Raw genomic sequence first — 27,532 nt, forward strand, 5'->3', positions numbered from 1 at the left:
GAGCACAGGAAAGTACAGTCAGCTACAAGGTCAGCTAAGAGGATTTAAAACCCAAGAAAGCCTATATGGCTTGTTTCCATTGGGGTCCTTTGTATTAAATTCATAGATGAAGTGCAGTTGCTTATTTAGGCTTGTTTCCTATTGTTTTTTAAACCAGTGGTTCTCAAACATTTTCGTGTCAAATTAATATATATTTGTCCGCAGATCCCCCCCATATGAAAATATGTTGTGCCAGGGACCCCATACAAGATTTGTTTCTTCCAGATTTCTTTTTGAAAATAGCAGATCTACAAGCTCGTGAGTTTGTAGATCGGCTACTTTCAAATAGCCAATGTGTATAATGTTTAAAGGGCTCGTTTTCCTAGACCAGGTTGTTTATTTCTCTCACCGAATCTGGCAACACTGGTTCCAAGCGGTTCGAGTGTTTACTTTTCTTCCACAATGAAGTGAAGAGGGAAGAATCGGGGCTACGGGCTTCATGTGGAGAGATGGGGGTAAAGCTGCGGGTCAGGGAGGGACATAGCGACGGGCCTCCGTCTCTCTTTACTTTCACATATTTAACTACCTTGAGTAAAAGCCTATTGTGGCCGGTTTTATGCAGAGAGCATTAGCCTAACATTAGCGAGCTACCCTGCTAGCCGCCTTGTCTGGTCAACATCCAGAAGGGATTCAATGGCTTTCATTTCGTTGTGATCTGATGATGGTGCTTCATTGCTAAACCAAACAACATTTTTCGTGCAGTCATTTATTTTATGGCTGCTCCGGTCTATAACCTTGGTTGTTAACACAACAGGGATCGTCGCTAAGGTTCGATCCCCCCCACCCAAGTCAGCTAACGTTAGCTACGTAACTTGAGCTTCCAGCACTAAACTCGAGTGTCTGTCGACACTGGCCTGTGATGATGGAGCCGGGCGACTTGCGAGAGAGCCCCGCCGGGTCTGGGGACTCCTCAGCGGGGGAATGGAGGGAAGAAATCCCCACCGGCGGGGATGCAGAGGTCAAGGTTGTTGAAACTAATAATAATGAAACTCAAACTACACGAGAAACCACGTCACGCGAGGGAGTTGGTCGAGAGAGACAGAAGAGCGAGGGGCCACAGAGCCCCTACGAGGAAGAACTGGACCCCAGAATTCAGGTACGACTTATGGGATTTTGTGGAGGGGAAAAAAGACTCAATAAACAATTACAATTAATGATGATTAAGACAAATATGCACATGCCCCTGTTTACTGTACATATTTTTCTTTTTGATGACTACTCGTTTATATGATGTTTTTTCATATTATTGTATATTATTGTTTGTCTTTAAATGTTTCGATGAATTGAATACACAGGACCCCAATGGAAATAAACCATAGACTTTCTTGGGTTTTCCTATTAGCATACTTTTGTATAAATCTGTACCTCTGTGCTTTTTTTTTGCAAACTGTTAAAGTATTCAATCAATCAATCATTCAGTCCTGTTCTCCTGGCTGATCCCAAGAGACCATGGTGTTGATTTGCTTCTGTTATAGAGGTTTATCCCAAGTTGCAGTACCAGAATGATGGTACTTTTCATGAAGTGAAGCATGCATGTTTTGACAAATTAAGTGACAGGAGGAGGCAATATAGCCTACCTTATTATCACAATACTGAGACAATGTGCAAAATCTATATACCTACAGTATATATACAGTGTGTGTGTGTGTGTGTGTGTGTGTGTGTGTGTGTGTGTGTTTTAACATCAATACATAAGTGATACATCATGTATTTGTCTTACAGGAGGAGTTGGAACACCTCAATGAAGCTAGTGCAGAAATCAACAAACTAGAACTGCAGTTGGATGTAAGTGCAAATAGTACAGTAGTTGCAGTATAATAGATGGTTATAATCTACAAATGTAAGCAGAGGTCTTATAAATATTTTTTTGCAACATACACCCACTTTCAAATGTGCCAAAAATATCATGAGAAAGTTTAATCAAAAAGCTTGACGTTTACCGTGTTAATGGCTGGGGCCAAATAATTATCTGTCTGTCACCAACTAATTAATTTCAGAGACAGATTCAGAGCTCCGCAAATTCAAAGGGGAATTTTGCAGATGGGTTCCCAGATTGCTAACTAATTAATTAAACTACAGTCAGAGGTGGTGACTGCAAATCTGCAGCATCTAAAATTAATATTATGAAGAAAAGTGGAGATACACTAAGAATTGTTACTGTAGCTCATTTCCTGGTCCCTTGTTCATGGTGCCTCAGTATGTTCAGTTGTTCTAATACAGTGACATGTAATCAGGGCATTGTACGACATTTTCCATCCAGGATGCCAGGTCTGGGTACAGAAAGATTCTCACAGACTCCGCCAGAAAACTGAATGCCCACAGCTCCCAGCTCGGCAGCTGCATAGAGAAAGCCAGACCGTACTATGAGGCTCGCCGACTTGCCAAAGAGGTATGCAAATAAAAATGTTTGTCTCATGAAATGAGCATGTATTGTGCATGTGTGTCTGTGCCATACTGTATGTTTTCATGTATGTGGAAAAACTATTCACCTATGAAAACATCACATAGAGAAGTAGTTATGTTAATATGAGACCTTTGTCAACAATTATCTAAAAAATATTGTATGTATAGTAGTTTGTTTTAATCTTGCTCTGGGAATTTGATGGGGATTTGTCAAGTTTTCTCTGGCCCCACCCAGGGCTGTACAGTGTGACAATTGTGCTTGTACTCGCTATTCAAATTATTTTGTGTAAAGATACATCTGAATCCACCCACAGGCGTGCAATCTGTTGTTGCATTACTATACATTTGATTTTAAATTCAGCAACAGAAACAAATGTTGGAGTGCCTGGTGGCAGAGCTGCCGGATTGACAAATGACGTGGGGGGACATTAATGGTGGGCTTGGCCAGACGGTGACGTCACAACTTTCACAGTCAAGTCCATGTTTATATTGCACTCTTCCTTTTAGAGTTTAATTAACTAAGCACTTTAATATATTGTTAGTTGACAGTTATACGTTACTCTGATGAAGACCAAGAATGCCTAGATTGTAAATATCAATGTACATTTCTGACTGTCTATGTAAGTCAAATCAAGTTGACTAGTTAGAAGAACTCCATGAAACAGCATTTGTTTAGCCTATAAAATAGAGCTTGAGATAGAAGCTACTTCAGTAGTGCAGAGTTTAAAAGAGATGTTGCACCTGTAGGAGTGCAGAGTTATAAAGATACATTGATTTATTTGCTCTTGAACAGCTGATCACTCCTTTCTAGTCTAAACAACAGTAACGTCATCACTTTGCAATGGTGCGTGTAAATAGCCTAAACTTGATGGGCGAGATCGCTGGTTAACCTGTTGTAGTGTCACACTGAAAGAGAAAGTTGTTGCTATTATTTTAAACACATTTCAATAACCTTTACACATTTGAAGAGTAACCTACTGAGTAACGAGTTAGTTGACAGTTATAAGTTACTCTGATGAAGACCAAGAATGCCTAGATTGTAAATATAAATTTACATTTCTGACTGTCTATGTAAGTCAAATCAAGTTGACTAGTTAGAAGAACTCCATGAAACAGCATGTGTTTAGCCTATAAAATAGAGCTTGAGATAGAAGCTACTTCAGTAGTGCAGAGTTTAAAAGAGATGTTGCACCTGTAGGAGTGCAGAGTTATAAAGATACATTGATTTATTTGCTCTTGAACAGCTGATCACTCCTTTCTAGTCTAAACAACAGTAACGTCATCACTTTGCAATGGTGCGTGTAAATAGCCTAAACTTGATGGGCGAGATTGCTGGTTAACTTGTTGTCGTGTCACACTGAAAGAGAAACTTGTTGCTATTATTTTAAACACATTTCAATAACCTTTACACATTTGAAGAGTAACCTACTTAGTAACGAGTAACGAGTGGTAACCTACTTAAGGGTGTCAAATCCCAAGAATGTTATTTAAATCCCCAGACACACCGCCATGAAACTAAAAATGTTGCTTTGAAAAAATCTCTTGCTTTGGCTCATACATATTTCGGCTACTCTGGTATCTCTGTAGCCTATGTGTATCAGCTACTGCTGAGTGTGTGTCTCTATGCAAAACGGGTAGATGTCTTCTATTGTTCTGTTGTATACACACCAATCAGCAGTGTATGGGTTTCACCCTGTTTCACCTGGTGTTGTTGTGGCGATCAGTGTGAAAGGGCCATTCATAGCCTGGGATGAATACCATTTTCGGTTTTCTGATCCTGTCTGGAGCGGAAATATCTTAACGTCATCAGGCGGCCTGAACCAAGCGCGCCGTGCATCTTCAATATGATTCCCCTAGTTTAAAATGTGTTTAGTTTGGTTTAATCGTTTCATTTATTTTGGTACAATCGTTTATATCCATCTTTTATTCTAACTTTTATTCTAACTAGCGAAACTACAAGAAAGTAGACTGCTTGTGTCACACAATAAACAGTGACCTTTTGAAACAGGCAACCAACCCACTGCGGGCAGTGGCCATTGTCACACCAAAATTGGTGACATAAATGCGACCAATAGTGTTTTGTTACAGAGTTCATTTGAGGAGACATGGCAGCGACTCACATAGTGTTCAAGTAAATTAAAACTATCCCAATATGGCAACATTGTGGATTTGAAGAAGACAATAGAAGCAAGCTGAAACCATGTAAAGAGTAAAGGGTACTTCTGCATTTATTAGAAGTATGTTTCAGGTTTGCTATTAAATAAAAAATCACACCTGTTTGGATTTTTTTAAATCGGCACAACCCTTATTATACGCTTGTCGCTTGATCATTCTCACTTATTTGTTAGTTTGTCTTTTTTGCACAGTTGATTCGTTATGTCATTTCCATCCAGGGGTCATCGTCACCATCGCAGCTCGTGATGGACATTTTAAATAATATTTCATTTTTGCCACAGACATGCAAAATAATCATTTTACCAAAAACACATTGGCCTAGCCCTAAATGTTTACTAATGGACTCCTGTGTCATAGGGTCTATTCCAATGTGCTGCACATTTTAAAACAATAGTATGTCTGCATTAACTACTGAGCCACTTAACCGCCAAAAACAAAATCCTAATTATTTTCGCAAAATCGCAAAAGGGCCACTTAGCTGCAAAGGTGAGTGGGTGCGTATTATACATCATATGGTTATTATAGAGATTGCTGGATTTTCAAAGGGCTGTGTTACTTGAGGACAGAAGGAGATCAAGTTCTACCAGCTAAACCGTTGGTTTGGTTTGGCAAGGTACAGTAGCTAGTTGCGGTTTCCATTAAGGTGATCAGGTATTCTCTGTTGATGAGAAAGTCCAAGGGATGCAAACGTAACGATGGAAACAAAGACACACACTACAAGCTACACTTGATTTATTAGACATAATTATTACATGTTAAATGCTTCTCATGGGAACGTCAAGAATAAAATGCCAATGGAACACTGGAACAAGGAAACTTGAGAGACAAAAAAAAGATATGTAGGCCTACATGATGAGTGATTAATGAAGGGCATGCCAGGATTTTTATTGAATGCAGTGTCACAATAGTTAAATGCGAAGGCACCTAACTTTGATCAGAGGTGAGCTAACTTTTAGGTTGGAGAAGGAACTAGGCTGTGGATGGAGGGTTTCCATGGATTATGATTTGTGGAGTGTTATTATATATTTTTTTAAGACAACAGATAAAGTGTTTAAAAGTATCCAATATCAACATATTGGATACTTTTAAACACTTTATCTCAACTAACGCCAACCAGCTTTACTTGTCCAGTTCTGCCCTCCTTTTCCTTGGTAGCAAATATCTCCTTCTGAACAGATGACATGCCTTCTGTTTTTGCTCTTTTCCTGCACCATTTTTTAATTGACTTAAATTATTTAATTGTCTGACCGCACCACATAAAACTCCATGAATCTGTTGTCTTAAAAAAAATTAAGACAAAAAAAAAATCTCCAACAAAGGATTTGAAAGCACATTTTGCAATTTTCACAGAATTGAGGCAGCTATTGGCAATCATTTCTTCTAGCTGTCTTGTTGTCTTCACCTGATGCAATTGTGTGTACAGGTCAGGTACCATGTGCAATACTGCACATCTCCTAGCAATATATTAATGAGCATGTTACTTTACGAGTCACCAAAGTTTTTCTATACTTTACGAGTCACACATTTTCTATGTTTTTACATTATAATGAATATATATGTAAATATAATTTCAAAATAAAAAATGTGTCACGGTGTTACGGCCCTATATGGCCTTAGTGTGTGTGTGTGTGTGTGTGTCTAACCCTCTGTCAGTGCTGCAGGATGGATGAAGGTGGGAGTGGCCATGGAGATTGGAGGAGTGGCGTGGGGATTGGGGACACACCTGGCTCCCATTCCCCAAATCAAGCAGCCACTATAAAAGCCTGGAAAGATCAGCCCTCAGCCCCTCTTTTACCATTGCAACACCACCTGCTGAGACCTGTTTTTCCCAACTGACTGTTAGATTAATTCCAAGCCTCATCAGTTAGGCCTTACTTTACAAAAGTTAGTTCTTCTTTATATTCAGACCGAGTCAACTCAAACTAAACCCATCCTTAGATAGGAGACCTTCCTTAATTAGTATTTACACTTTTCCTGAGTACCTCCGAACAGGGAAGCTGGTAGGGGTGTGCTGCCATTTTCTTTGTTCCCCTTTTTTCCCCCTGTTTATTAGGTAGGGAGTTTATATTGTACTTTTTATTTTGGTGTAGCTTAGATTGTTTTTCTTAAGGTAGGGTTTGTTCTGGCTTTGGCCACCCCGACGTTATTGCTTCCCCTGTTTGTTTTCCGTTGTGAATTTGAGTTAATAAACTGTACACTTTTTTTGGTTGAACCTGACTGGTCTGAAATATGTTACTCCTTGTCCTCTAGACCATATAAGGTCGTAACACACGGACATAGATATGTCTTGCCACTTGTGTACGGACATATTGATGACCGCTGTTTCCGACTTCCTTGGCTTATGATTGGTTGTCCCCTTCCTCTAGGCGCAGCAGGAGACCCAGAAGGCTGCCCTGAGTTATGAGAGAGCCGTTTCCATGCACACGGCCGCCAGGGAGATGGTTTATGTGGCAGAGCAGGGTCTGATGGCTGACGGCAAGAACACCCTGGATCCAACCTGGCAAGAGATGCTCAACCATGCCACCTCTAAGGTAAGGACTCTCCATACTTATTTGCTGGAAAGGAGGGGGCTCCATTATTATGATGCCAAACACAGCTTTTCCTTAACAAATCCTTGCTAATCAAGATTTTTGGTGACCTTTCTTGGAGACAGACCTGGTGTAAATTGTATTTGTAGAACGTGAATGAAGTAAAGAATTTTCTTATGTTCAGGACAGCCTCAGGAATATTAACTCTCTGAGCGTGGAACCACAGCCGTAGTTATTTCGGCTATGTGTTGGCCTTAACTGTGTGTGTTGTACATGTCGGTCCTTAGGTGAACGAGGCAGAGGAGGAGCGTCTCCGCAGTGAGAGGGAACACATGCGTGTCACCCACGCTTGTCAGGAGGCAGAAGCTCGGGTCCAGACACTGCAGAAGTCCCTCAAGAGAGTCATTGTCAAGTCCAAACCCTACTTTGAGCTTAAGGCTCAGTTCAACCACATCTTGGAGGTATAGTCCCAGTTATAGTCCTGCAATTAATAATTCAATCAACACACACACACACACACACACACACACACACACACACACACACACACACACACGTCAGTTATGGATATCTGTAGTTCATGTCATACGGATTTACTGTAGGTCATTATTTGCTCAGTGGCATGAAATCAATGCAGATGTTGATGAATGCCCTGCATTAGGGCTGGATGATATGAATTCAAATCAACCTCATGATTATATCAAACTTTTGCCTCGATTACAATTCATTAACGATTATTCAAAGAAAAGAAAAATAGCTTATCTACAAGCTCACAATGTGTTGTGAGCCTGTAGATCAGCTAGGTCCACTATTTTTACACGCCACCATTGGCAATGAAGTACAATACAGGGTTAAGTGGTTAATCAGAATAACCGATTTAGTCAATTATAGAAAATCGATAAAAAATTATTGTGTCCATTCGTTGATATATGAGAAAAAATATCAACCAAAAAAAACAACTAGCTTATAATTCAGCTATTGGTTCTAAATATCGGTTTTGATTTATCTTCGGTTAATTGCCCATCCCTGCTCTGCATTCTTTGTGACTCCAGGAGCACAAGACCAAAGTGATGCAGCTGGAGCAGTACGTGGCCAAGGTGAAGACCCGCTACTCCATCGCCTTGCGCAACTTGGAGAAAATCAGTGAGCAGATCCACGCCCAGAGGGGGCAGGACCCAGCAGAAGGAAGACTGGCCTCCAGCTGCGGCGGACGGAGCCCCCCTGTGGGTGCAGAGTGGAGCCCCCCTGTGACCGCCGAGTGCCACCGTGGACTCCGGCAGGAAGGTGGAGCCTGTGGAGGCGGGGCGGCGGTGGGGAGAGACGAGCCGGATAAGACCAACGACCTGGTGGAGAAGTACAAGGAACGGGAGGGCGAGAAGGAGAGGGAGCGCGCCGGGTCGGACTCCCTCTCGGTCTTCAGCCTGCAGACCATCGCTTCCGACCTGGAGAAGTGCGACTCCGTGGAGCACCTCGGGGACTTCAGCGATGTGGGGAGCGTGACCGGGGACGAGGTGGACAGAGACAGAGGAGCGATGGATAAGAGAGACAGGCCCACGGATCCCACCATCAAGGAACGCCAACAGCAATTCTACAAACAGCACCACCGAAGCTTCAGTTTGTGAAGCTGATGTCATAGTTGTAGCATTCATCCTGGAAGACAAAACAGAAAACAAGCAGCAGCAACAACAGCGTTTCGACTTGTACTTGCTTAAAAAGAAAACACGAGTTACCTAACCTGACCATAATAGGCAAAAACCAAAGTATAAAAGCGTGAGTTCGGTATAAAAGTGAAAGAACTGGAGTAAAGTAATGACATGGGTGTATGATAATCTATAAAGAAGCACAGGTACGTTGACTGGCAACACTTTATCATGAGACTGATATATTGCATACATTAAAATCACATTCAAGTTAGGAGGACATTACTGGTATTCCTAAACCTTACAGAACGCTGAGATGAGTCAAAGCAGTGGTTCTCAACCTGTGGGTTGGGACCCCTAGGTGGGAGGGGGGGGGGCGGGGGGGGCGGTCCCCAGATGACAGTGAAGTGATAATTTGAGTAACCCTTTTAAACCTAAAAAAGATAAGAAAAAAATAAAGGCAAATAAAAAGACCATTACTGCATCAATACTAAAATAAACTGGTCAAACATTGGCCAAATTGTCAAATAATATAAGAATATACATACCAAGTGCTTGTCAGGGTGGGGGGTCCCAAGTTCAAATATGATTATTTTGGGGGGTCACAGCCTGAAAAGGTTGAGAACCACTGAGTTAAATAACCTCCTCTTACTCTGGTAGTAAGGGAACCTGGAAGGCGTAGCTCCTATAGCACGAGAGAGCTGCAAAGGACGAACCCTATATGAAGAGCCTGCATCACTTGTTCCTTTCTGAGATAAGTGGTTGGTCTAATTTGATTAGACTGGTCAAAACAAGCTCTTCATTGTTTTCACCATGACCTGTCAAGTCAAATCAACGTTTCCTTCAAGGTAGAACGGTGCAGGGTCCGTCCGCTTACGCTGAGGTCTCCACTACTTTAACAATACGCATCAACTTGTTCTCTACAGGAAAGAATGACAAAAACAGTTCTCTTTCTGTGCTGTGAGAAAAAGCATGTTCGAGTTCACATTTCATATATTTATTTCCTGTGATCTATGTAGTGTTTTGGCAAGAAAGAAGAATGCGTTTTTTGATAGTTCCTGAAATAAAAAAAAGACGAAAAGGTTGATGCACTGAACTGGATAGAGCCTTAAAACAATTAAGAGAGCCACAGACTCTATTCTGTTTGCATCAAGACAGCATGCACTCCAAACTAGCTATTTATTTAGACATTATGAAATGTCTCATATTCAGGGCTATAGGATCAAATGAACTAAGAACATTTATGCGATGACGAAGCTGAGTTGTGACTTCATTTTTTATTGCATCAGTAGTTTTGCTGTACTTGTGTGATTCAAAAACCTTTCCCAGATTTTCCTCATTTCAATATTGTTTACAAATGTAAAAGTGGATTTCATCTGTGCAAATTCAAATTGAATATTCTTTAGACGTCCTCAGTTGTAATTTGAAGTGTGCCTTGACACAAAACACCTGACAAATTAAAGGGGTAGTTCACCCCCCAAATAACTTTTTTTCTATTGATTACTCACCCCATGGAGCCTTGAATTCATGGATATTTATTTTTTTTGTCGCATTCCTTCCTTTATTATTTGATTATAATAAATTTAGCCCCATTGATTCCGGTAGGAGACACAAATGCATTTGTGTCTCCTACCGGAATCAATGGGGACACATTTATTATAATCAAATTATTGGCTTAGGAATGTGACAAAAACAAAAAAATATCTATGAATTCAAGGCTCCAGATGGTCAGTAATCAATAGAAAAAAAGTTATTTTGGGGGTGAACTACCCCTTTAAGCCTGTTTAGTGACATCATTTTAAACAGAATAATATGAAATTCTAGCTGTATTTAGAAACACTTGGAAGGATTTTGTGTACCCTTTTATGATAATTTTTTTTTATTGTGAATCAGCTGAGTATGAGTTTTGAGATTTGATTTTACTTATTTGTTGTATTTTCTGACATACAGGTATACAGTATATATACTGTATATTATATAGTATATATGCTGTATATAAATATATAAATACGGTATATAATATATGTATACTGTATACGTATATGTTGTGAAAGTTTTAATGTGAAAAACAATTAAGTCAAGAGATGACTTGTAAATGTATGTAATTATTATAAAGTTGGAAAATAATGAAATGTACAGAGACATAGTGGATTTGAATATTTGAGATTGTACAGTTGTTCTCGACATTCTGATATTTTAAGCACGTTGTGCACACTTGACCGCCTGTCTTAATCCCACTCCTTTATGTTCAACACTCCCATCATTTACATCCTCAAGAACACTCTTAACTTCTTCAACTCTTGATGGTAGCCTATTAACCAGTGTGTGACTTTGACATGCCACTCATATTCTACTGTTCAATTTAACTGACTCAACCATTTATGCAATAGCCTAGTGTAAAAAGATTCAATATCAATAAAACATTGCAACCTGTAACAGTTATTTTTCCTTGTGTGTCACTCGCATACTTTCTTAGTTTTGTGTCTCTTCTGGCTATAGGCTATTTTCATGAACGGGAATGTAGGGCCAGCTTGTAGGAGGAGATGATGTGAATTTGTGGTTTATGGCATTAGGAAGAGTGATGGTGAGACACAGCAGAAGCAGAGGTTATCTATTCCCGCCATGCTTCAATTATTCAGTAGGGATATAAATATGAAGAGAGAGCCATGGTCTCGGAATAGATGGCAGGAGAGGAGAGGCAGGAGGAGGATGCTAAGACAAAAGGAGACAGAGGAGCTATAGGAGTCTGGTTCGTTAGACTGACCAGTGTTACAAAAACTACTGATTGTTGCTTTATTAGGCTAACCATGTAAGCTCCAGAGACGGCTTTACATCGGCTTAACAACGTATAGCCTATGGCCTAGTGGCTGTTAATACTGGACCACCAGTCTGCGACTTGACCCATATATCCAGTCTTCAAACCCTGATAGAATTATCCACGGTGGGACAAATCCACGAGCTTTTAATAAGTCCAAAGCCTCCTCAGATGTATGCTGATCATAATAATATGGTGTGGGCCTAATAGGCGACACCATAACGTGCATCATCCAGGTTGCTGCTGACATAGATGCGTGAGAGAGAGAGGGAGTGTTACGCACGGTAGCTACGTCTCTCCATCATGACGTCGTGAATTTTATAGCCGTTAGATTGTAGGGGGAGAAAGCGGGGAGTGTGGTGGCAAATCGCTGCTCCGTCGTATTATATGGGATGCGTTTTGTATATAGTGCATGTACACCTCTGTGGATCATATTTGTCATGTATTTATTTTGGCGTGCGCCCAAGCAATAACATACACCGAAGAATATAGCCTATACGTTTTTGTTTTTGTGGCGTTCTGTTTACGCACGCGCACGGTGCTAGTTGCATATTTATTATAGCCATATCAATAGCCATACACTTCGTTATAAAGACGTGTTTTTTTTTTTTAAACCAAATAATCCGACACTGGGCTTTTATTCCCCGACGATCAGTCCCACCCGAAGGACCTGCTGTTATCTTCACTGAGCGCATCGAAACTAATAGTAAGTAACGTTACACACATGCTACAGCATCGCTTCAGGGTGGCATACTGTTACTGTTGGTTTGACTGCATTTATTTATACGCATATTATAAAAAATCATTCGATTTCACAGCCACATACAGTAGCACACTAAAGGATGTTTTTAATCATATTTTATTATGTACAATGGATCTGTATAGAATGTATTTTCGTAGGACAGAGAGCGGTTTGTTTTCATTTCTCTCTAGCAAAATCCCACGACCATCCTATTCTACCTTTACCATTCTGGTGCTATGGGGGGGGGGATTTTTTTTCTCTCGAAATGATGCTTCTTGAAATATCATCCCGTCCAGTTAGATCTGATTTGCCTTTTTTTTAGGATCGTTTTTTAGATCACCGATTCATTCAGTGCAGACGTCTTGTAAATATATGGGTCGGCCTTCCTTCACAGGCCATCATCGCGGATTCCCTCGTCAACAGCCTACCAGTGACTACCGGCAGCATACGGTTGGTGGCACCCTTACTGTGACCCTCACGTCTCAATAGTTCATGCTCACTCATGCACACACATCACAGTATATCTCTGAGTCAGTGTGTGCGTGTGTCATCATAACGACCAAGAGCTTAATAATACTCTATACCAGTGGTTCTAAACTGTCAAGAACCACTGGTATAGACTGGTGGTCCGGCGACCACCAGTGGTCCTTGAGGAGGTTCCAGGTGGTCCCCAGCTAAATGATGGAGAGTTGACCCTTATAGATCTTTAACTCTCAGGAGTTAAATTATTGTTAAACATCTGCATTACTTAATTTACAAGAAGTCTTACACAATTAGAGGAATGCAGAATAATTGTTATTTTGTCATCTCTCCTATTGGTACCACATCAGTACAGCATGGAATTGTGGACAAAATCTCATCCAACGACAACAAAATATTCGAAGTCTTGGGTCTGAGAGGCTAAATCTCATCAAATGGTGGTCCGTGGCTCAAATGCCGAATAAATAATGGACCTTGATATGAAAAGGGTTGAAAACCACTGCCCTATAAAAGCATCCAGCAGGCTGCTGGCAACTGCGCTAACAATCTGAACATGATGCGCTGTCCATGGTGCTGAAACTGACCAGATTCTTCCAGGATTAACATACACTCAAGGGTTTTTAGGCAATGTGTAATTCAGCAGTAACTCAGTCGAGGTAGCAAGATGATAAAGATGGACTATACACACCCATTTGTACCAACACATCAACAACATTTAAAGGTTCTTATAGAATCGTCCAGGGTGCTGGAATTGGCCTTAATTGCGTCGTAAGCTAGCGGCAAGTTGATAGCCACATCAGTGGTGGTGATATTTCTGCATCATAGCCTCCATATGGAGGAAGTTAACTGTCTTTGTACTTTCTAGGCTGTCTCGTCCATGCCAGACTCAGAGCCATACTGTTTGCTTTTATGTTACACAGTGTGGTGCCAGTTATATTAATGTCTCCTGCTGGGAGCGCATATCCTGTATCTGTACTACACACAATGCACATGCACAGCTGCACACACATACTAACACATGCACAAACACTGACACACACAAGCTGACCCCCCCCCCCCTCAACATGTATGCACCCGTCCTGTCATTGCACTCTAAAAATACACTGGCTAATGGCTAATGAAATATCCAGCAGAATTTGTCTGTCTTCCATAAGCAATCCTTGCTGCCATCTGTCTCCCTCACTGTGGTGCTTTGCTTTGTTGCCACACCACAACCCATCACTTCACAGTGTATATTTGTATGTCTAGTACGTGTGTGTGTGTGTGTGTGTGTGTGTGTGTGTGTGTGTGTGTGTGTGTGTGTGTGTGTGTGTGTGTGTGTGTGTGTGTGTGTGTGTGTGTGTGTGTGTGTGTGTGCGCGTGTGCGTGTGCGCGTGTGCGTGTGCGTGTGTGTGTGCCTGCGTACGACACATGTGACTTTGTGTATTTGAGACCACAGTAAAGCCACATTTATTATTCAACACTGCAAATGAGCAGCTATATATAGGGTTGTGTGTTATACTTTGATACCAAAATGTATGTGGCTGTGTGTGTGTGTGTGTGTGTGTGTGTGTGTGTGTGTGTGTGTGTGTGTGCGCGTGTGTGTGCGTGTGCGTGTGTGTGTGTGTGTGTGTGTGTGTGTGTGCGTGTGCGTGCGCGCGTGTGTACGTACTGTATACTGTATGTACACACTACACACTTACAGTATGTCATGCACACTTCATTGTGTACCTGTCATCCCAGTGTGTCTGCCTGTTTCTGTGTATGTGTGTGTGCATTGCGTGTGTGAGAGAGAGAGAGAGAGAGAGAGAGAGAGAGAGAGAGAGAGAGAGAGAGAGAGAGAGAGAGAGAGAGAGAGAGAGAGAGAGAGACTAGTCACAGTACCCTGTGTGTGTTCCAACAGTAGATGACTGATGGACTAGTGTCAGGGATCTTTTGAAGTGTCACAGGTTAACTCATCACTCCCACAGATGGAAACTGCTCATGAAATCTGTACATTATGCAGTCAGTTTGATGGCTAAGTGGTTTGTGGCCTAACTCTATACCAGAGAGCCAAAAGAGAGTCTACTATGTACTACTACTACTCGTTAACCACTTAAACTCTCTATTCTTAAAGAACCAGACTTGAGCTACAACTGTTCTTGGATCGCTTTTTGACGTCTACCCCAAATTTCTAATCTATACAAGCAAGCTCACAACGTGTATATTTGCTATTTTTGGTGAATGTTTCCCCCCAGGATAGACATGCTGGGGTTGAAGTGGTTAAAATAATACACAATACCAACTTAACCACTTAAGCCCTATACACTTAGTTGGACGACAAATAGCTAAAAATAGTTAATGTACAAGCTCACAGCTTGTAGATTGTAGACATTTGAAAATAAATCAAAATGGAAAATGTTGCTTGAGTGAACGTTTATTGCTACGGTATACTGTCTGCTAATCCCTGATAGCTGGTGGATGGAAGCTATAACTTTAGAACTATAGCATTTCAAGCTATAACTTTAGAACTATAGCATTTCAGTGGCACCATAGCACAGGATATAATGCACACACTGAGAGATGAGAGTGTAGACAAACTTCCCCTTGCACACGTGGTAAATTGACCAGGTTATTTAAGTGTGTATTCCTTTAACCACATTCAACCAGACACGACTACTTTGGGCAAAAAAAACATAAATAAATAATTGAAATGATAAAAATAACAAAAATAGAAGATCTGCAAATGGGCTATTTTAGCTATTTAAAAAAATAGGGCTTAAAGGAGCACTTCAACCATTTTCAACCTTATAATCATATAATTGGTCCTCACTAATGCTCATCATAAAATGGCACATTTTCTGCCTACTCGCTCTGCGTCTCATTGGCGGGCTACAGTTCAGAAGCCTGCCTAGCCTACCAATGACATCATCGGTGGGGATTCCAAGCTAATAGAAACTACAGCCTTGCTCTTACTGGAAAGTTAGCATTATGGAATAGAAGCCATTGTTCTTGCAAAAACAAAATAAAATCTTGTTTGAAATGACCAAACCTACCTCATGATGATGTCTCTAGTAGGCAGGTTCGTGAACTGTCCACAGCTCTCCTCTGAGACACAGAGCCAGTAGACAGAAATGGTGGCATCTTATAATAATTAGCATTAGTATATGAAGATAAGTTGGAAATGGCTGATGTCCCCCTTTACGTGGTTAAGAGTGGCATCAGTAGGTTTGCAGCAGTAGTACTGTATGTGTGCACTGTAGTCATGATACTCTCACAAACGACAGCCTCCCTGCTGGAAGAATACTATTCATTAACCTTCCTATCTTTATTCTGTTTCCTTGCTTTCTCTGTTTCTTTTGCCCAAAGCCCCACTTCCTCTTTGTGTTTTATTTTATTATGCGATATTTTGTGCATAAACTCTCCCTCTCTCTCCCCCTCATTTCTCTCTCTCTCCTTTTCTCCTCTCTCTCTCTCCCTCCCTCATTTTCTCATTCTCTCTCCTCTCTTCAGATCCAGAGATGGCACAGCTATTGTTTCTGATAATTCTCTATGCTCTTCCATCTCTTGTTGTGCCCATACATAATTCATCAACTGGAGGTAATTTGCTTGTGTTTTTGTTTCTATGTGCATGTCTGTTTATGTGCTTGTGTTTGAGTGTTGGTGAGTGTGTGTGTTTATATGCATTAATGGGTAGAAGTAGCTCCATGGAGATTGCTAAGTGACCTAAATGGAGTGCTGTTATTTGTGCACGTTAGGCAGGCACCAAATGGAACAGGGATATCCTGTTACAGTAATATATCTACTTTCTCTGGGAGATGAAGCTCTTCCTTCCGTCTTGTCTGCCTCCTTCACTCGTCTTTTCTTTCAGGCTGTGCCATCATCAGGCCTCCCAGGGATGGAGGGATCCGCTACAGAGGGCTGACCCAAGAACAGGTACACAGGTTCTGGATCTGCTCTGGATTAGAAACGCACGGAACAAACCGTGTTAATTGGGCATTTCCAAATTTCCAAAGACACCCGCTCATACACTCACGCATACAAGCATCAAACACACACTCTTATGTGTGCACTGTGCAGGGCACAAAGACATGGACAGACATACACTCATGCACACAATTCCACCCACATATGCATGCAGCATCGCAGCGCCAGGTTGAAATATAATCACACATCCCCCTAGAGACCCCCCTCCTCAAACCAGAGTCAAGATGCCTTTCAACACCACAGCAGCTTGTTAATTCAGAAGATATTGCCATGAGATGTCATTTATAACACAGCTCAACCAATAGCACCATATGGGTCTAGAAAGCCAGTGCATTAAGACAAAATTAAAGGAGTCCCTAAGTGAATGCGACAAATGGTATGAGAGAGCATCAATCACTGTAATTACTCCCTCTCTTTGGCACTAATATAACACTCTCTCCCTCCCTCTCCCTGGCAGATACGCAGTGTGCAGATCCTGCCGGTGGATTATGAGATCGAGTACATCTGCAGAGGGAACAGGGTGATTGTGGGGCCTAAGGTCAGGAAGTGTTTGCCCAATGGCACGTGGACGGACATCATGCAGATCAGCAGATGTTGTAAGTTCTCTTTGATCCAGCCCTCTAACAGTCTCTCTCTGGTTTAAATTGAATGAACTGCTGCTGCAGTAAATTAAAAATTAAAAAGAAAATTCACTGTTTCTATAGACTGTTCACTGAGAGTCTGCACCAGTCTGTCCTTCTCTTAATCAATTAACAGTAGAGCACGCTCAGCTCGTTAGAGTGTCCGCCCTGAGGTTGGGAGGTTGGGGTTCGATCCCCGTCCAGGTCATACCAAAGACTAGAAAAATGGGACCCAATGCCTCCTTGCTTGACGCTCAGCATCCAGGGTTGGATTGGGGGTACGTCCCTTGACACTGCTGTATCTTGGTGAAGAACCTGGCTTGCTTTTCTCTCACTAAAGCTGGCAATGAAGGTGCTCTGATGCTATGAGCTTGTAGATCTGCTATTTTTGAAAAACAATGGTGAAAATGTATGCAAATCTTTGAATATATATTTTTTAAACATTTTTTTAATATTTTGTTCCAGGGATCCCCAGAAGCAAAGATTTGAGTTACAAATGTTTGCTTGAAAACATATATATTCAAAGATTTGCACAAATTTTTCACGTTTAAAAAAATAAGATCTACAAGTTCATAGCGCGGCACTAGTGCTACGCTATGAACTTTAAAGTAAATCTAAAAATGACACAGTCCGATGCTTTCCCTGTCTAAATGGGTTAAGGGGCATTTTAACCAAGCCTCACACCCATACAAGATAGCTGATGAGAAAGTAGCCTCAAAAACCATCCGTTTTACACAAAACGGAGCATCAAAGTTGGTGGACAGGAAGATAATCAGTTTGTTTAAGTGTCTTCTCTGTAAAAGTCTTCTCTTTTACATGTAGGGCAAGTGAGTTTCGGGCATTTCCATCAGCAGTGAAGATGGCCCCAAGATATGTATAACTGTCACAATGTCTCACTGAAAACGAAGTGAGCTGAATAGGTTGCCTGTCTTCCTCACATCCCAATATAGCCATAAACTTTGTTTTACTTTCATTAACAAGCATGCCATATTCATCACAATATTCCTCCAAATATGTTAGTTTTTCGGTCAGCCTTTCTCTTTAGCATTAGGACATGGAGCCATTTCAGGAAACCATCGTCACCAAACTGTTGTTTCATCTTTCTTGATGCATGTCAACAAACATCACAAACAGGAAGCAGGATGTAGGGGATCCTTGCCTCCCTCCGCTGGACGCTGTTATTGTGGTGGAGCCCAGGATACTTGTTGTCACACTGTACATTGACATCAGAACCAAAATCATAGTAACTCCACACCCCAGGTTCTTGAAGACTATGAACAGTTTTCCTCTTGGGACCCTGTCATGGGTTTTGGAAAAGTCTATAAAGGAAATGTACAGTTGCAGCTTCTTTCCGACGCAATGTCCAATTATAAGCCTAAGTGCCACAATGTGTTCAAGCTCCTGCCTGCTCCTGGAATGGCTTATACCAGGACATCAGTCTGTTATGATCTGTTATGTTATGATCAATCTAGCAGGGACCATTGGATAGCCATACAAATATGTTGAGTTCATGAGTGTGCATACTATGCATAGAAACATCACCCATTCACTTGGCGGAAGTTTGAACACACCTGGGCTTACACCACCAGGGCCTGCTCTTTTCCTGCCTTTAGCTGATGGTCAATCACATATTGAACTTCTGCCATTGTGATAGGGTCATCTAGAAGTAGTGGGTTTTCTCCCTCACCAGCAAGGGTCCATATGATCTTGAAAGTCACTTTCAGACGTGAATTCCCCCTTCAAATCAATAGCTTGCCACAACATTTTTGCATCACCACACTCCCAATATGCGCTGCCGTCGGGGTGGAAGTGCTTCCTGGTTCCTGAGCAGGTTGTGTGCCAGGGGTCTAGGGCTCCACATGTGGTATAGACGCTATCATCCATAAAGTACTGCAATGAACACTGACATGTAGACAGAATTAACCCTGACCGGTGTTGTTTTGAGTTATAATTAAAATTACAATTTATTTAGCAGATGCTAAATTTACAGAAGTGCAAGATTGAAGTAAATTAATCCTAGTCAATAAATGACAGCGTAAATGGTCAAGTAAATAGAGTGCAATACGGGATAAAAATCAAACCTACCATTTGTCGAAATAAAGTGCTATCTACAGTAAATAACATACGGTACTTAGCATTTATGGACAAGCAAACTGTATATGTCTATCTACTTGACATTCATTGCATATGTGAACAAGTATCGAACATATGGCACATCTGCAAAGTAAGGTAAAGTTTGAAGAGGTTAGTTTTCAGACTGCGGCAAAAAACGGGGAGTGAGTCTGCAGTCCTGACTCAGGGGGGATGGTCATTCCACAGCTTGGGAGCCAGAAGGTAAAAGAGTACAGGACATTTGGAGCATTGGCCAGGGTGTCGTAGGGAAGGGGGGAGCAGACGTCCTGTGTTAGCTGATCAAAGTGTGCAGGAAGGGATGTAGGGGTGGACCATATCCTGATTGTAAGGAGATGCCATGCCCTTGATTGTCTTGTAGGTCATCACACCAGTGTTTTGAATTGGATTGGTGGCAGCAACTTGAAGCCACTGAAGAGAAGGCAGAAGGGGGGAGATGTGAAAATGTTGGGTGGTTGAAGACCAGGCATGCTGTGGCATTCTGGATGGGGTTTGAGTGAGCATGCTGTCAGACCAGCAAGGAGGGAGTTACTGTAGTCAGACTCATGCCTGGATATGTCCGGATGTTGTACATTGCAAACCTACAGGATTGAGTAATTGCTGCATTGTGTGCTTTGAATGACAGCTCTCTGTCCAGGACAACTCCCCGGTTCTTGGCAAGTTGATATAAATGGAAACTGAAAGATCTTGCAGGGGGAAAGACTTTCCAGGAAAGAAGTGAAGCTCAGTCTTGTCTGCTGTTGAGCTTGAGGTTGTAGGAGGACATCCACTGTGAGATGACACAGCCAGGAATGCAGCAATATGCTCTTCAACCTGTGTGGCAAAGGGAGAGGAGGAGAAAAAAAACAGTTGAGTGTCATCAACAAACCAGTGACAGGAGAGCTTGTGAGCAGAGATGACAGTCACAGCGCCATTGGATCTGGTGGAAGGGATAAAAAGAGGGGGCCAAATACCCCTGGGGGATTCAAGACGGTATCAGGGGATGAAAGCAAACCTTTCCATGAAACTTGGCAGGTAGAGGAGAACCAGTTCAATGCCATCCCAGTGATACCAATAAAGGTCAGAAAGGGTGTCTGAGAGAAGCTGTTGGTTCACTCAGTCAAATTCTGCAGATAGGTCAAGAATGATGAGGGCAGTCAAATTCTGCAGATAGGTCAAGAATGATGAGGCAGCCTAGGCAGTTTTCAGTGCCTCTGTGACTGCGAGAATTGCTGTTTCAGTGGAATGAGAAGGTTTCAATACAGACTGGTTGGTTGGGATCCAAAAGGTTGTTCTGTGATAGATGGAGAGACAGTTGGTTAGAAACAACTCGTTCATGAGTTTTGTAAAGAATGTAATCCCTCACACAGGGTCATTCTGAGTTGTGTATGGGCCTGGGTAATTCCAGGGTTGTCACCATTCACGAGCAAGTTTTTTGTTTGTCTATGACACTGCTGAACAGGGTTGTCAGAGTTTGGCATCATTAAAAGTGTTATAATTTTGGAGAATTTGAGATAGGTGGTTCTATGTCTTTATGTAATAGAGAAAGCCATACTAGTAGCTTTCCATTGTTTTGACTTGTAAACTCACTTGCAGCCAGTGGTGTAGTGGTGATTTTTTAACAGGGGGGACACTACGTGCATGCACGTGCGCGAATGCGCACAGACACGCTCTGACCAGTATTATGAAATATTTAGTTTTTATTTTGATTAGTATTATTATTTTAGTTAGGTTTACGTGAGCACAAGTAGCCAAGTTTTAGTTAGAAATGTACTATTTTGTTTAGTTTTCATTTAGTAGTCTTTGTAACTTTTCCAAGGAATGCCATGATTTATAGAACCTTGCAACGTTGCGTTGGCAAGACCAACGCATTCTACTGAATGGAGAGACCAGATGAGCGTTGGGTTGCACATCTGGTGGGGTGTGAAGTGCCTTTAACTGCAGTTGTTTTCCTTAAGTAGCCTACCAACAACTAATCTGCATGCTACGCTACAACTACATCGGTATAAGCTATCATACATGTAGCAGTGTGACACTAGTATGGGAACGCAGTCTCGCGGGCACACACGTGCATGCCAGTGCATGTGCGTGCTCGTACTCCTGCTCAAAAGCCTGGTGGGACGCCATGGTGAAGTGAGCACTACACCTCTGCTTGCAGCTTGAATGCTAATACTGTTTTTTTATATACAATAGTTCACATGGCCTCCCTAGTGAGACAGCAGCAATAAAAGGAGAATAAGAAAATTAAAAACAAACAAACAAACAAACAAATAATTAAGACAACCAAAGTGAAAGAAAGAGAAAAGAAAAAGAAAAGAAAGGGGGGATGGGGGGGATCAGTAGTCATCAAAGAGAAATATATAAATATGCATAATACGGAAGAACATACAGTATATATCCACACATACATTGCCTTACAATATATCTACATACATACCGTATATTCATACATATCCAATTGTAGACAGATATAAGTCTCTTTATAGAAATGTGTCATGTTGGAACTCAATGCGTGCAAAAGGTGTATTTGTTTTAATAAATTGTTCACTTTGTAGCCCACCGAATAAGTTATTCTTTCCATATCTCTAATTTATTTGACTTTATTCTGCCATTGTTCGTGGGTTGGAGGATGCAGTCCTAGCCAATTAATTGTGACACTTTTCTTGGCTGCCGTTAACAATATCTGAAGGAGGTAAATATTCTTCCTGCATTCAAAGCCTGTCGACACAATCCCTAGAATGGCCGTCTTGAAATCTTGTGGTACTTGAGTACCAAATACTCTATTGATGTCACTAAATACTACATTCCAAAACTATCGTAACTTAGGACATGTCCAGAAGATATGTGTATGGTTACCGACCTGCTCACCACATCTCCTCCATCACTCACTTGTAGGAGTAGTGCCTGCTCTGGCAGTCAGTAACAGGGTCTTAAAAAATCTGCTCATAATTTCCACTGATATTCTCTCCAAGAATTAGAGTTAGTTACTTTGCACACTTCAGTGCAGGCATCAACCCATTCTTCTTGTGTAATCTCTTGTTGTATTTCTGCCTCCCACTTTGCTTTTATATAAAGAGAGTCACTGGGAACCATTGATAATAGATTTTGATATAAGCTAGTGATTATTTTTCCACTTGAAGCATCATTTTGAATGTCAATCAGAAAGGATTCTAATGCTGAAGGGATTCTAATTTCGTCCCAGTCCTCATGACTTTCTAAAAAGTCTCTTAGTTAAAAGAAAAGTCAGTTCTAGGCAGATTAAACTCATTTCTGAGATGATCAAATAACTTTAGCTGACTGGAGTAAAATAACTGGTAAACAAACCTCAATCCCAGCATCCAACCTTGATGGTACAAAACCCCCAATACACTTAATTGAAGACAGGCCAGATGTTGAGGGAGGCAGTCTAAACTCTGCTCATACTGTTTAGTGAGGGTCTACAATGTATAACTGCAATGTTTAAGCAATGACCTTGACCTTGTACAATACACGCACGCACGCACGCACGCACGCACGCACGCACGCACGCACGCACGCACGCACGCACACACACACACACACACACACACACACACACACACACACACACACACACACACACACAAATATTAAAGGTGCAGTAGGGTTACATTCACAAAATCATGGCGTATGTTTTCATGATACAATAGGAATGTTACTCAGTACTCTGTGGGTATAAGTAACAGCGTCTCCGCCATATATGGCGACTGCCAATTATAGCAGAGATAGCACAATACTTTGCCAGCTTTTTTGCCTCCTTTTTGGGCATCTTAAGTTGTTGAAGCCCTCTAACAACTAGTCTGTGGGTATGTCCCAGGCTGCCGAATATAAAAACAAATAGTCTGCACCTATAACCCAGCTCTGAGATGGTATGTAGGAGTGGTTGGTATTTAATGACCTTGGTCATAAAGGCCTCCCCTAGGCTAAGGTCAAAGGTGCATGCTATCTCTGACACAGACACTTCCCTGGGCGCTTCATCAACCACAACAACATCTGGTGTATTAGCTGTCAAAGATGTAAATATGTCTGGGTTATCACAGAGATGGAACATGGATGGAATGACACGGGAATGTTTGTACATTCTCACTGTAGATGCATTATATTTTGATATGTACTTCGCTATGAGTTCCACTATTCTATTGTGACGTGCTATGTACATCCCTTTGTATGCATAGCAGCCATTCAAGATGTGCGACAGTGTTTCAGTGATCTGTTCTCTGGTGTGGTGCAAGCAATGAGGAACCAGATGGAGAGATTGAGTCTGGTGGGAAGGACTTGTAGTCTGGCTTTAACTGTGAATGACACACACACACACACACACACACACACACACACACACACACACACACACACACACACACACACACACACACACACACACACACACACACACACACACACACACACACACACACACACACACACACACACACACACAACAAACAAACAAACAAACAAACAAACAAACAAACAAACAAACAAACAAACAAATAATTAAATATGACATCAATGTAACTACAAAAATAATTAAAATTGCATTGTTATACAACATGATGTCTCATTAACAACAACGAAAGCAACAAAAGATAATTCACAGGCACAATGCGAAAATTGCACACGTGTTATGGCCTCTTAACCCATGCTCCCCCTTTCACACCAGAGCTATGCCACATCAGAATAACCTGGGTCGTGACCAGCTGTATGACGAAAGGTCTATGATCAAAACATTTAATACAATTTTGGAAGCTCGCAAGCTATGGCAGTATTTGCATAGACAGTGTCTGTGAGTCCCTCACACTGTCTGTGCAAATACTACCATCATTCCCTTAAATTTAGACCTGAGGGCGATTCCAAAAACGCCTTCTAAATCCTGAGTTTTCTGAAAAACCTCAAATATTTATTCAAACGTTACAAAAAAAATTATGTTCCTATATACTGTACATAGCAACAACAACCCCAAAAGGGGTTCCCAGATTGAAAGGTATGGTTACGTATAGGGGTTCCCGGTCTAAATGGGTTAAAAGATCTTCTGGTATACAGTTAAGCTTCAAATGTTCTCCCGAAGCAGCTTTACTGGCTTTCTACAGCTGCTTAATTATCTCCTCCTCTCCCTCTCTTCCAAACTGCAAGTGCTGCTGTGCCCACGGGTGTGGACATCTCTGGAGAACGGCAGGGTGGCGGTGAAGCCCCCGGGCCCACCGGTGGAGGGCACAGTTCTCCACTACAGCTGCCACGCCGGCTTCATCCTGGAAGGCAGAAACGTCAGCCACTGCACCAAGCTGGGCAAGTGGGACTCACACAAACCCTCGTGCCTCTGTGAGTGCCTCAATGGGAATCAGCATTAAGTTCAATTTATACTATATATATATATATATATATATATTGGTCATTGCACATATTCCTACGGGCTGGGGCGGCACCTGTCAGCGGGGAGTGTTGGGCGGGAGGAGTAGGACAAAGGCTCTACGTCCTCCTGGTGGGGGCTCCTCACTGGCAGGTGAGGCAGCAGGATACGACAGCAGTGGCAACACAGAAATGTGTGCGGGGAGGAATTAATTGGCATAACGACTAAATTGGGGAGAAAAAGGGGTAAAAAATTATTGGCTACTCTAAATAAAATTAAAAAAAAATATGCTCCGTCGCATGATGGTGACGCTTGCCGACAACAACAGATTTGATCTGCAAGCAACACTGTCAGTGCGAAAGAGTATAAACTAGGCTAAAACAGGATACAGTAACAACACAATATTGGAATAATTCTTTTTTTGTTTTGGGGAGAAAAAGCCTTTCAGATCATACACGTTAAACTATAATTTGTTTCCTAGCCACTTGTGTCCTTGTTGTGCCCATGATCACACTGAAAAATGTCCTCGCCTGTGTTATTTTGAATATCCAATCCAATCCAATCCACTTTATTTATAGAGCACATTTAAAACAACAGAGATAGTATCAATATATTGTTTTCAAGACTAGCAGAGGAACATAACATACTCAAAAGGGGACAACAAGTAACATATTAATTAAGTTAACAACATTAACCAATTAGATTATCAGTCTGGTCAGTTGAATAATACATAAAAAGGCCAGCACAGAAAAGAAGGGATAGGTACAGACTCTGTAGTACAGAGCATTTGGCAGCATTCACAACCACTCCAGCAACAGTTGATTCAGAGTGATACTATCTCTGTTTTCCTTTCATTGATTCAGCAATGTAGGTCACAACATTTGGAGGAAGTGCTATAGATTAAGTGATGCCTTTTTGCTTACTCCGTCTTACACCTGTGCATTATTACACAACCCAATTTACATTTAAAATTCACAATTCATCTTTGTAAGACACATTACAATAGCATGTACTGTATGTCAACATGCATTTATTATCTGTTTAACATACATAATTTAGTCGGTAACACTTTACTTGAGAGTATTCACACAATTAATCATCAATTAATCATCAATTAAACATGAATTAAATGTATGGAGTTGTACTCTCAAGTAAAGTGTTACCAGATAGTCTTTGAAGGTCTGAAGGAAATGTTCACTGCAAAAAAGCAGGCATTTGCATTACATTCACCTGCTTTTCCAAACTGTTGCTAGGATATGAATTAAAGATAGGGTAAGTGATATCTAAAATAAGTGTTAAATTGCTTTATATTCTGACAGTACTCATTGCTAGAGTGTTTATTCAGTAACAGGGGTCTCCCTATCCCTCCAGCTCTTGATTAAACAGAAAATGCATTTTCAGGTCAGGATACCAATTTTATCCAATCAGGAGAGAGAACTCACACAGGATAAATATGAAATAAGTGAAATAGGAAGTGATGACACAAAGAAATGGAACTGGAACACTATAAAATGTAAGCTGATAAATGGGTACTTTCTCCTGATTGGCTAAAGATTGGCCACCCACCTGAAATTTTATTTTCTGTTTATTAAAGAGCTGGAGAGATGGGGAGACCCTTGCTACTGAACAAACACACTAAGTCTATAGCAATGTTTACTATCAGAATATAGTACTTTAGCCTTTTAACACAAAATGTTTTGTTTTAATCAAAACATATCACTTACCCTACCTTTAACTAAGTAATTAGAGTGTAATCTGAGGAGGATAAAGTCAGTGAAACTTGCACTGGTTTTGAAATTCCTGCCATATGACTATTGCCAGTCTAAACTTGCCATTTTATAGATTTGCTCAGGGATAGTTACATCAACATAATAGTATTAGTATACAGGATAGCCTGGCTGTCTGTCCAAGAAGTATATTTCTGCCACCTTGTGGCATGAAATAATATGAATTTTAAATACAGTTATGAATACACACAATGTTCCTCCAGGAAAATGACACACCATAACAATGTTAGTGAAAGATGAGAGATCTAATTTATCTTTTTCATCAAATAGAGCTATGTTTTAAAATGTTGAAACTGTAGATCTTCCTGTTTTCACCCAAATCCTCCTTGCTAATAAACTTTTTCTTTTTCTTTTTTTCTGCTGGCTTACCAAAGATGACAGAAACTACACAGGTAGGATTTTGTGTTTTTGTTTTATTATTATGTTGTTATCACTATAATGTATAATTATAATTATTTTTATTTATCTTTTTTATCTCAAGCTACAATACATTTTATGGACACAAGAGGGCAGCGGTTTCTAATCTATGAGAGTAGGGCAACGCTACCAGTAATAAACAGCAGTGTACTTAAACCCGCTTTAAACTTGCCAAAAATAGACGATCTACAAGCTTGCATGCACCCACCCCTCCAAGTTTTAGACCCTGATGATTAACCAGTGGTGGACACTCAGCCCCAGTACTTGAGTCAAAGATACTCCAGGTCAAATATTACTCAACTACAAGTGAAAGTTGCTCGGTCAAATTTGTACTTGAGTTAAAGTATTTGAGTATTCGCTTTAAAAAAATACTTAAGTATGCTGAAGTACATGCATAAATCAATACATTGCTGTATTAAAATGTAGACACTTTACAAGCTCACAACACTTCGCATCGTGGTGTGAGCTGG

The 27,532-nt window shown here is 41.1% G+C and overlaps 2 protein-coding genes across 2 annotated transcripts in view; both read left to right on the forward strand.

Annotated features, from left to right (window-relative positions):
- Window positions 1-417: 417 nt before the first annotated feature.
- On the forward strand, window positions 418-9,137 carry sh3bp5la (SH3-binding domain protein 5-like, a). The gene is made up of 6 exons (XM_080425529.1): window positions 418-1,135; window positions 1,762-1,824; window positions 2,300-2,428; window positions 6,984-7,148; window positions 7,433-7,606; window positions 8,198-9,137. Exons 1-6 carry the CDS (start codon window positions 899-901, stop codon window positions 8,765-8,767), a joined length of 1,338 nt encoding a protein of 445 aa, XP_080281655.1. The 5' UTR covers window positions 418-898; the 3' UTR covers window positions 8,768-9,137.
- Window positions 9,138-12,199: 3,062 nt separating this feature from the next.
- The window catches only part of gabbr1a (gamma-aminobutyric acid (GABA) B receptor, 1a), a 76,131-nt gene continuing 60,798 nt past the window's right edge, over window positions 12,200-27,532 (forward strand). The window contains exons 1-7 of the mRNA XM_080426011.1: window positions 12,200-12,306; window positions 12,737-12,792; window positions 16,294-16,380; window positions 16,652-16,716; window positions 17,225-17,363; window positions 24,645-24,830; window positions 27,020-27,037. Of these exons, the coding sequence (XP_080282137.1) occupies window positions 16,302-16,380; window positions 16,652-16,716; window positions 17,225-17,363; window positions 24,645-24,830; window positions 27,020-27,037 (487 nt within the window). The 5' untranslated portion in view covers window positions 12,200-12,306; window positions 12,737-12,792; window positions 16,294-16,301. The remainder of the gene's footprint in view (window positions 12,307-12,736; window positions 12,793-16,293; window positions 16,381-16,651; window positions 16,717-17,224; window positions 17,364-24,644; window positions 24,831-27,019; window positions 27,038-27,532) is intronic.

The sequence above is a fragment of the Gymnoscopelus braueri genome (assembly GCF_963280865.1).
Source record: "Gymnoscopelus braueri genome assembly, chromosome: 4".
Classification (NCBI taxonomy): Eukaryota; Metazoa; Chordata; class Actinopteri; order Myctophiformes; family Myctophidae; genus Gymnoscopelus; species Gymnoscopelus braueri.